Source organism: Callospermophilus lateralis, chromosome 16 (assembly GCF_048772815.1).
Source record: "Callospermophilus lateralis isolate mCalLat2 chromosome 16, mCalLat2.hap1, whole genome shotgun sequence".
Lineage (NCBI taxonomy): Eukaryota > Metazoa > Chordata > Mammalia > Rodentia > Sciuridae > Callospermophilus > Callospermophilus lateralis.
The window spans coordinates 91036545-91046642 of NC_135320.1; the positions used below are offsets into that span (position 1 = coordinate 91036545).

General features: G+C 55.8%; 1 protein-coding gene across 5 annotated transcripts; it reads left to right on the plus strand.

Annotated features, from left to right (window-relative positions):
* The first annotated feature begins 325 nt into the window (after positions 1-325).
* On the plus strand, positions 326-9397 carry Znf707 (zinc finger protein 707). 5 transcript variants are annotated; one of them, XM_076835512.2, is made up of 5 exons: positions 326-367; positions 3633-3701; positions 4561-4720; positions 5269-5382; positions 6776-9397. In XM_076835512.2, the coding sequence occupies exons 2-5, from the start codon at positions 3648-3650 to the stop codon at positions 7630-7632; spliced, it is 1185 nt and encodes a 394-aa protein (XP_076691627.2). In that variant the 5' UTR covers positions 326-367; positions 3633-3647; the 3' UTR covers positions 7633-9397. The 5 variants fall into 5 exon arrangements, with proteins under 5 accessions (XP_076691627.2, XP_076691630.2, XP_076691626.2 ...); XM_076835511.2 differs by having other exon boundaries at positions 333-563; XM_076835513.2 differs by lacking the exon at positions 326-367 and adding an exon at positions 700-722.
* The last annotated feature ends 701 nt before the right edge of the window (positions 9398-10098 follow it).

Below are 10098 nucleotides of genomic sequence, written 5' to 3' on the forward strand. Positions count from 1 at the left end.
GGAACCGACGCCCCAATGCCAGGCGTGCTCTGAACTGGAAGGACGTGCTCTAGCAAGAGCGCGCGACCGGCCAGGGCCGCTGGAGGGCGGGGCCTGTCCGGCGGGCGTGCTCCCGCTCTGGGGGCGGGGCCTGTCCGGCGGGCGTGCTCCCGCTCTGGGGGCGGGGCCTGTCCGGCGGGCGTGCTCCCGTTCTGGGGGCGGGGCGCGCGCTGGGACGGTGCCCCCGGGGCGGGGCCTCGGCTGTCTGGGCCCCAGCCACGCCCTAGTCCTCCAGCGTTACACCGAGATTCGGTTCCTAGAAGGGCCGGAAGCTGCTCCAGGGGCAGCGCTCTTCCATTGGGTTGAAGTCCGTGTGTCGCGGGACCCGGTGAGGCACTTCCCCGCGCCGCTTGGGGGCTGCGGTTTTAGGTTGCTCACGGTCCCTCGCGCTCCAGGCCTGCCTGACGGGGGCCGGTCTTCCCGATCCGGCTTGGAACCCCCTTCCCCTTTAGACGCGCCGAAGCCGGCCCCGCTGCACAGCCCCGGAGGGCCGGCGCGCGAGTCCCGGCTGCGGAGGCCCGCAGGTGAGCTGCGGGGCGCTGCAGTCCCCGCCTGCTTTCCCGGGGCTGCTGACCCCCGCTGCGTGCTCTGCAGGTTGCACTCTCTCGCTCCCATTGGAAATCCAGGCTTTGGCCACAGCGGTGCTCAGAGGAGGGGAGCTGTCACATTTCGTCTCACAGATTGTGAGTCACTGTCAGTAAGACACCGTCCTGCTCCCCACAAGTTGAAGTAGAACACTAGAGAAGCGCGCGAGGCGAGCCCAAAGCAGGGCTTATTTAAAAAGGGGAGACCGACTTCTCCCGGGAGGGAGAAGGGCCATAGCTGGCATCCTGCTATCCCCAGAAGCGAGGTGTTGTGCCCTTTTTCTATGTCTTAGGCTGCCCTTGCTCTCCTGCCCTCTTCCCCTATCTTCTTCCTCGCACCTGACCAGACCCAGAGCGCTCGGTGGGAGGGCCAAGGTGGGACACAGGTGGGCTGAAGGGGGAAGGGCAGCTTGGAGCTGCTCAGGACACGTTGACCACCTCGTGGCTCCCTGTAGGGAGGGGCAGTTCCTGGGACCGGGTACCTTGGCCACAGGTTGGAGCAGGGGCAGGTTCTAGGTAAGACCCCTCAGGGGGCAGTCTCCAACTTCCCAGACTCACTCAAAGTTGGCCTCCTTGATCCGTCCTGACTCTATTTACAGATCTACAGTGACTGCTTGTCTCATCCTGGCTTCCATTATAGAAAACCCTGTGCTCCATGTCCCTTTTCCTGGACCACTCTGACTTTATTCTAAAGTGTCCATTCAGACATTTTGCTTGTTTTAAGCTTTTATTTTTTATTGATGACTTAGAGGGGTTATAGTTCTGATCAGTCTGTGGCTTGCCCTGACAGTGATATCAGTCCACCTGGTGACCTCCCAGGTCCCCTGTGGCTACTTGAATGGATACAGATTGTAGCATGAGTTTTGGAAAAGACATTTATTTAAATCACATCAGTGTATCTTTTGAGATAATTATAGAACTTCATACTGTGTTTTCTCCTTTGTGTTTTTAAAATTTTTTTAGTTATCAATGGACCTTTATTTTATTTATTCATATGTGGTGCTGACAATCAAACCCAGTTCTCACACATGCTAGGCGAGTGCTCTACCACTGAGCCACAACCCCAGCCCATCTCCTTTGTGTTTCTAACATGGTTAATGCTATTGGTTCATTTCCAAATGACAAAGGAAAAGCTAGGAAAGTCATTGTAACTAAAGCTGCAACCAGCTTTTAAAAGGAAGAGGTGATCTTATCAGGGGAAAACCTGGCACCCCATCTGTGAGAGATGTCTGCAGAAGGTGGGAGTGGCTGAGACCAGAGAAGGCTGGCAGTTCCAGGCCACAGAATGTAGCAAGCCAGTCCCTTACCAGGCAAAGCAGCTGCAGGGCAGAAGGTTCATGTGCTCAGCTGGACACAGGTGGGCCCTGGCCAGCCAGAGCAGACCTGGCCTTTCTCAGAAACTGTTAACATGTCAAAGGTCAGTTAAGAAGCAGTCTGGGAGGCTGGGGTCATAGCTCAGTTGGTAGAGTGCTCGCCTTGCATGCACAAGGCCCTGGGTTCAATCCCCAGCATAACAACAACAACAAAGCAGCAGCAATCTGGGGGCCAGGGTTGTGGCTCGGTGGCAGAGCTTGCCTGGCGTGTGAGGCATTGGGTTCGATTTTCAGCTCCGCATATAAATAAGCAAATATAATAAAGTTCATCAATGACTAAAAAGAATATATTTAAAAAAAAAAAAAGCAGTGTGGACATCAATGACCACCACAACACACACAGCCTGTCTTAATAGCTCTGCTCTGTAGTGCCCTGGTCACCTGGTGGGCACACAGGATCTTACAGCCAAGATGGGCTGTGGTCACAACAAGCTGGGTCCTTACAAATCTCAAGTTGGAAAATACTAAAGCGTTGAGCAGCTCCATGTGACTGACAGCCGTTCAGAGCTTGCGTGCACTTGATAGTGCCAGAGGGGAAATGGGGAGAGTCTGTGAGGTGAGGTGTGCAGAGGTAAGCACAAGGACAGCTCCTGCCTGATCCCAGGTCTCTAGCTCAGACCACAGTGACTGTGTCTTTGGGGTGCAGGCCCTCAGTCATGGGTTCGGCTTCTGATATTTGGAAATGTCCGTGTCTGTTGATGAGAGATGGGCTGTAGTTTTCCTCTGACCGTTTGGGTTTGAGGTTGTGCTGCCTCATTAAGAGAAACTGGAAGTTGTTTGTTGGTCCTCCTAGAAAAAACATGCCAGGCCTGCAGGCCTGCTCTTCCCCCGGGGAGTGTCCGTCCTGGTGGCACTCGCTCAGCAGGCTGGGCTTCCACTTGGCTTGCTCAGTTCTAGTCTTTATCTAAGTTGCTGGACTTGGTGTGACAGGCTCGTGACAGCTCTCAGGGCACTCCTGATGGAGGGTCTGTAGCAAGGCCCCTTCTCACTTGCAGGGGAAGGAGGTGTGTTCTTTCTTCCTACCATTGGGGGTGTCTTCTCCCATGGTGTCTGAGGCTGGGCTCCACAGGAGAGGCGAGGCCCCTGCAGCAGGAGACGTCTGGATCCCGGGGAAGGTGGTTCTTGGCAGGCCAGAGGCCAGAGCAGCAAATGCGTCTCATAGTGGGGAACGCCTGGCCTGACGGGCACCTCAGTGAGGGCGAGTGGGGACTCCCCGGCCAGCCATATTCTGAGTTGGGAGAAGGTGGCCGGGATGTGGCCCCTTCATGGGAAAGCACCCGAGGACAGTTTGTGTGCCCGCCCTGTGGAGTGGCCTGGCCTGCTGTCCAGGAACTAGCTGCCTTGGTTGGGGCTCTGTGTCACTCTCCAGTGCCACGTCCGCAGTCAGGCTGGTGACTTTCAGCCATACCGGCTGGTCTCTACCTGGTCTGGAGACAGGCCTGCCTGCTTCCTGGTGTTCCAGAGTTCTGCTGCTTGCCAGGGGCCATAGCACCTGCTCTCCCTGGCACCTCAATGCCAGGGCATAGGCACCACTGGCTTTTCCTGGGCTCCCTGGGCTTGCAAGTGGGGGTTGGCTCTTGGAGTTAGGTGGGGCTCTGTGCCAGCCTCTCCTGCTCACCCCACTCTGTCTCCCCAGACTATCTGCTCCATTATGCCTGTGTTTCCTCAGAGTGTGACCACTGCAGTTCCCGTGGATGTGCCCCAGGTGAGCTGTTGTTGGCTGCAGGCCCCCAGGTGCGGCCGAGGCAGGGAGGGTACCCGCCAGGCTCACCTTTCTGCTAGTTCTCTTTCTTGGGGCTGGGAAAAGGAAAGAGCCCAGTTCACTTAGGTAAGAGCCTGGTAGAAGTGATAGCCAACTTGGAAAATGGGCTTGGTTCTTTTACATGCTTATTCCATCACAGTTGCAAGCAAACTACCAGGCGGGCAGCTTAATGCTATAGCCATCTGCTTCTCTATCCTGCAGAGTCCAGCGTCAGTGCTGGCATGTGCAGTCCTGGCCAGGGCTTCTTCCTGGATGTAGAGGCTGCCTTTGTGAAGAGCCTCCTGTGGGAAGGAGCCATGGAGCTCTTCCCTTTTTCCCCTCATCCTGGGATTGAACCTGGGATGCTTAAGCACTGAGCCACATTCCCAACTCTTTTCTTTTTTCAGACAGGGCTGTTGCTAAGTTGCTTAGGGCCTCAATAAGTTGCTGAGGCTGGCCTTGAACTTGTGATTCTCCTGTCTCTCAAATTGCCAAGATTACAGGCATGCGAATTGCCAAGATTACAGGCATGCGCCCACCAGCCTGGCTTTCTTTCTAATAAGGACCCCAGTCCTGTTGTTTAGGACCCCACCCTTTGATCTCATTTAACCTTAATTGCTTCTTCTGAGGCCCCATCTCCAAGTGCAGCCAAGTGGGAGTCAGGGGTCTAGCCTAAGAGTTGGGTGCAGACACCTGCCCACACAGGTGCTTTCCCAGATTTGGCTGTGGACCTCTTGGGGTTTTTCCTCTTGAACACTGTCACCTGCTCTCACTCCTTTCTGCAGACGTGGGACTTGGTGCTGTGTCTCTCACTCTTTTTCAGGAGCAGCTAGTCCTGGAGCCGTGCATGTGTCAGGTGCCGGTGACCTTTGAGGATGTGGCAGTGTTCTTCTCAAGGGAAGAGTGGGAGTGTCTTGGCCCCAGCCAGAGGGCCCTCTACCAGGATGTGATGCTGGACAACTTCAGGAGCTTGGTTGCTTTGGGTGAGGCTGTGTGGGCCTCGAGAGCCTGATAGGTTCTAGCTGAGGGTTTGGGGTAGGGAGTTCTCAGCCTGAGCAGACAGAAGGGCCCAGCCCACCCTCTGACCATCTGGTCCGGGGACTCTCTTGACTTCTCTGGAGGCAGCTTGTCTTCTCTTTTTTTCGGGGTGGGGGGGTGCCGGGGATTGAACTCAGGGGCACTTGACCACTGAGCCACATCCCCAGCCCTATTTTGTATTTTATTAGAGACAGGGTCTGAGTTGCTTAGCGCCTCGTGTTGCTGAGGCTGGCTTTGAACTTGTGATCCTCCTGACTCAGCCTCCTGAGCTGCTGGGATTACAGGTGTGCACCACCGTGCCCAGCCTCGCTTGTCTTCTTTGCTCAGGTCTCCAGGACCCTGTGTGGGACAGTGCTTTAGGGAAGATTCTCCAGGGGGTCCTTCAGGGCTGTCCTGGCTGCTGAGTTCACCTTATACTTACCCAAAGCTGGCCTGAGCCCTGACCCTCACTTTGTCCTCTGCACAAATAAAACCTTTTCTCTCTTTTGAGAAGGACTTTGCGGCCCTAGACCAGATCTTGTCTCTCACCTGGAGCAGTGGGGTGAGCCATGGGTTGAAGACTGGGAGAGAGCTGAGTTTCGGGAAGCCCAGCGGGATTCCCACCCAGGTGAGCGCAGCACTCTGGACTGGTTGGCCTCTTCATCTGTCCTCAGAGCTCCCATCACCTTCCCCTCCCAGGGGAGAGGGAGCACAGAGCTGCTTCTGAGTGGAACACGGGTGGCAGCTGCACTCCTGCCCCTGGTCCTACTGGGGTGGGCGTTTACAAGGGTCCTGGGCTCAGCTGGTGAGGTAATTTGGGGGAGGGAGGTGTGTGGAGAGCCTGTGCCAGTCCCAGGCACTGTTCTGTGACAACTCAGGGGGGTTCTGAGGCCTGTGTGCCTGATGCAGGTCAGAGTCTCCTGAGTGGCCTTAGGTGGGCTCTTTATTCCGGCTCCTTTGTAACGCTGGTCAACGGTGCTGCCTCCCTCCCTTAATGGAGGTGGTGGCCTTGGCAGTGGTCACCAGGGTATTTTGCTTCTCCCTTTTGTGGTGCTGGGGATGGACCAGGGCCTCTCCCATGTGCCGGGTAAGCCCTGTGCCACTGAGCCCTACCCAGCCCTGGGGTCAGTGCCTTAGCTCAGATCCAGGGCTGTGTGCGCCTGAGACAGGCTGGAAGGCGCCTGGACCTGTTGGAGCCCTGGCTGGGGAGGATGTGGGGTCCTGAATATATGGAGTTCCCCGGCCCCTGCCTAGGCCCTGCCTGTACCTCAGCGGGGTGACACTGTCCTGAGTCCCTCCTCGCATGGGGACACAGCCAGTGTGCGTTACTGAGCTGGTCAAACCTTCTCGCAGGTCCCCCTCTCCTCAGTGGTCCTGGGTGACTACCACAGAGTCAGAGCGAGCTCTGAGTTCACTCTGTGTAGTCCAGTGCTAGTAGTTCTAGCTGACCTATGTGGGTTTTGTTTTTTGTTTTCTTTTTCTTTTTTGTTGTCAGTGGATCTTTATTTATTTATTTGTATGTGGTGCTGGGAATCAAACCCACTGCCTTACACATGCCAGGCAAGCGCTCTACCACTGAGCCCCAGCCACAGCCTCCTCTGTGTTTTTTTTTTTTTTTTTTGCTGGGGGGGGTACCAGGGATTTGACTCAGGGGCACTTAAGCACTAAGCCACATCCCCAGCCCCGCCTAATGTGTATTTAGAGACAGGGTCTTACTGAGTTGCTTAGCACCTCGCCGTTGCTGAGGCTGGCTTTGAACTTGCCATCCTCCTGTCTCAGCCTCTCGAGCTGCTGGGATGACAGGCATGTGCCACCAAGCTCGGCTCACCTATGTGTTTTTAGCATGTTTCTTTATAGCTTATGCTGTAGGGAGTGACTTTTTAGGAGTGCCTCCTTGTTTCGCTTGAGGTGAGCAGAGATGACATTTGGTAGCTTTTCTTCACACTTTCAGGATGGCCACTGCGTGACTTGCCTGCCCCTGGAGCCACCAATCCTGTAAATTTGTTGGTGTTCCTCTGTAGGGTCAAGGAAGTCTGTTGACCACAAAAGACTCTGTGATCAGCTGGCCTGGGTTCACGAGAAGATCCACCTGCGGAGAAGAGTCCAGAAAGGGGCTAGCTGGGGGAAGAGCTTCCTCCCAGCTGTGGGTGAGGTGCAGCTTCCCAGGATTGCTCCAGGGAGGAAGGCAGGTAAGCCCACGACTCTCCATGGCCAGGCGTGTGGAAAGTCCTGCAGGCAGTGGCCAGGTCTTGGGGAGCAGCACAGGAGCCGCACGGAGGAACCTGCATTCATCTGTGGCACGTGCGGGAAGGCGCTGAGCTGCCACAGCCGGCTGGCTGCTCACCAGACGGTGCACACAGGAACCAGGTCCTTTGAGTGCTTCCAGTGTGGCCAGACCTTCCGCTGGTGTTCCAACCTCCTGCGCCACCAGAGGAACCACACGAGTGAGAAGCCCTTCAGCTGCGAGCTGTGTGGACAGGCCTTTAGCTTGAAGGACCGTCTGGTGCAGCATCGCAAAGTCCACACAGAGCACCGGCCCTACGTGTGTGGTGACTGCGGGAAGGCCTTCAAGCAGAAGTCGAACCTCCTCCGGCACCAGCTTGTGCACACTGGGGAGAGGCCTTTCTTCTGCACCAACTGCGGCAAGGCTTTCCGGACCAAGGAGAACCTTAGTCACCACCAGCGCATTCACAGCGGGGAGAAGCCCTACACCTGTGCCGAGTGTGGGAAGGCCTTCCGGTGGCCCAAGGGCTTCAGCATCCACCAGAAGCTGCACCTGGCCAAGAGGTCCTATGAGTGTGAGCGCTGTGGAAAGGGCTTCCGCCACTTGGGCTTCTTCACGCGGCATCAGAGGACTCACCGGGGGGGCCAGGTGTAGAGGCCCTGGCCCCGGGGCTCCACCTTTGCTGGGGACGAGCTGTGTCCTCTGTCACCCTTGAGCCTGGAAGGAAACCTTATGGGCTTTCAGAATAACTGGGTGGAGCTTGGAGTTCCACAGAGCTTCTGAGAAGTACCACCAGGAAAATGCCATCAGAAGAAGGGGATCCAGAGTATGCCAGGGAGACTGAGCAGGGTGTACGCACAAGCATAAACACACACACCATATACCCGCCCTGGAGATGTGCCCATGGCTGTCTCACCCCATGAACTTGACCCCTGCCCCCGCTGTCACTCGTGTGCACTTTAACCTTTTGTCCTGGCTCTTTCTCTCCCTCTTTGCTCATCCGTCTTTCTTCCATCTCTGCAAGATAGTGTTACATTTTTCAGAGAAGCAAAGCCTCTTTTGCGACCTCACTAAGTGGGAACTTACAAACAAGCACCTTGGTGTCATTGGGAGCCAGTTAAAAGGCCAGACCTGAATTCAAGGCCAGGGTCTGGTTGGCACGGCACATGTGGGACTGCGTCTGCTCCGTGGCAGCACAGGACGGGTGGGCTGTCCATGTGGGTCAAAGCTGCACCCTCAGCTCTTGTCCTTGCAGCTTCTTGTACTGAGACTGACCTGGGCGTCGGCTCTTTGGCACAATGGCATCGTGTCTCATTTGTGTTCATTGAGTTCATAGAAGGTGCCCAGGAAGGCCATGGTATATGGATGAGAACTGGACGTGTCTGCCCAGCTCTGCATCCACATGTGGGACCACAAGTTACAGAGATGCTGCCAACCTGGGACTGGGCTGCTCAGCTCTGGCCCTTGACTTTCATGCTCCTTAATGACTCCACTGCACTGCCCTGTGTCATGGGCCTTGGCTGCTGGGCAGCTCTGTACACATGCCTGGTGCTGGGTGGTGCCTAGAAGCTGGCTGTATAGCGGCTGCCCGCCTGCCTGCCTACTGGGCAACAGGAGTTCCCTCTGCCCATGCCCTCCCCGTTGGTTGGTGCTCAGAGCTGGTCACGCCCCTGGAGCTGGCAAGTGTGGCTGGGTCTGAGAGCAGAATGTGGTGGCCAGGCTTGCTGCAGGTTGTCTTCTCTGTTCTCAGCTTGGGGTGCCTCTGCTTGCCCAGGCAGAAACAGCCTGCCAGGCAGAGCTTGCAGAACAACTCCACACTGTGAGAGCTGAGCAGGGACCCACATTTGTCACTGCTGTATCAGGTTATCCTGATATCTGATGAGAGTTTTGCAATTAATGACAGGCGCAGTGGTGCATACCTATAACCCCAGCAACTCAGGAGGCTGAGGCAGGAGGATCACAAGTTCAGGGCCAGTCTCGGCAACTTAGTGAGACCTTGTCTGAAAAAATAAAAAGGTTGGGGGTGCACCTTAATGGTGGAGTTCTTGTGCCTAATCCCTGGTACCAAAAAGTAATTCCCAGATAACATGCACCTAGACTCGGAAATGAGGTCACAGGAAGCAAGGTGAAGAGGACCAGCTCAGCCACCAAGAAGAGGCATGGTGCCAGAGCCCTGGGGGGGACGCTGTCAGACAGCACCTTCTCCAAGCATCCAGAGGCCCAGAGACATGGGGCTGTGGTGCTGGGAGCAAATCAACTGTAAGAAGCCATTTTTGAGACAATCATGTGAACAGGCTGGGCATTGGTGGCATTAAGGAGTTTGCTGTAATGACATGGTTTTGAGGTGAATTCTGACATTTGTGGGAGAAATGACATGGTGTTAGGGATTTGCCTTTAAGTTCTAATAAAAAGGGAGAAAAGCCTGGCAAAACATTGGTGAGTGAGTTGAAGCTAGGAGGTGTTTGAAAACTCGAGGTCATCAATGCATACTGAAGCTTGCTCTGAACAGCCATGAACTGTGGCTCCCATCTCTGCTGCGGGCCAAGAGGAAACACTGCAGACCACAGAACATGGGGCCAGACAGCCCTGCCTGGCAGGCCCCTCCGTGCAGAGCGTGTGCATATGTGGAGAAGGAGCCAGAGGTCCAGCTGTCTCCTCTCAGTAGGCACTGACCCCACTGAGGGGCCTCCCCTCCAGACCCCCACCTCCTAACACTAAGCTGTGGCTTAGAGCCCCAACATGCAAACCTGGTGGGAGGCACAGGTCATCCTGCAGCAGGGGTCAGAGCCCACCCCTTGGGATGTGGGGACACGGTAAATACGACTTTTCCTTCCCGAGGTCTGCTGGGCGGGTGCCCTGGGTCCACGCTCCTGAGTCTGGAAGGCCTTGGGATGGTGAGTGAAGTGAAGGCTGTTCAAGATTGGAGAGATATGTCAGTGGGCAGGCAGTGGATGCTGAGACTGACCCTGATCCTTGAGTTTCAATGTCCTGGGGAGCCAGCTGGCCATGTCCAGGTCACTGCCAGATGCTGAAGCCTGTGTGGTGCAGCTGTGAGGGGTTAAACTTGAGCATTCAGGGTCAGCAGAGAGCTGTGCTCCCTGAGGCCACTAGCACTTGTGG

What these genes read in the sequence shown, in the direction of transcription:
- Znf707 (XM_076835512.2), top strand. Translation starts at nt 3,648, where the DNA reads ATGCCTGTGTTTCCTCAGAGTGTGACCACTGCAGTTCCCGTGGATGTG. An exon ending in CAGGAGCTTGGTTGCTTTGG is followed by an intron (nt 4,721 to 5,268) that starts GTGAGGCTGTGT and finishes TCTTTTGAGAAG; the next exon opens with GACTTTGCGGCCCTAGACCA. An exon ending in CCAGCGGGATTCCCACCCAG is followed by an intron (nt 5,383 to 6,775) that starts GTGAGCGCAGCA and finishes GTTCCTCTGTAG; the next exon opens with GGTCAAGGAAGTCTGTTGAC.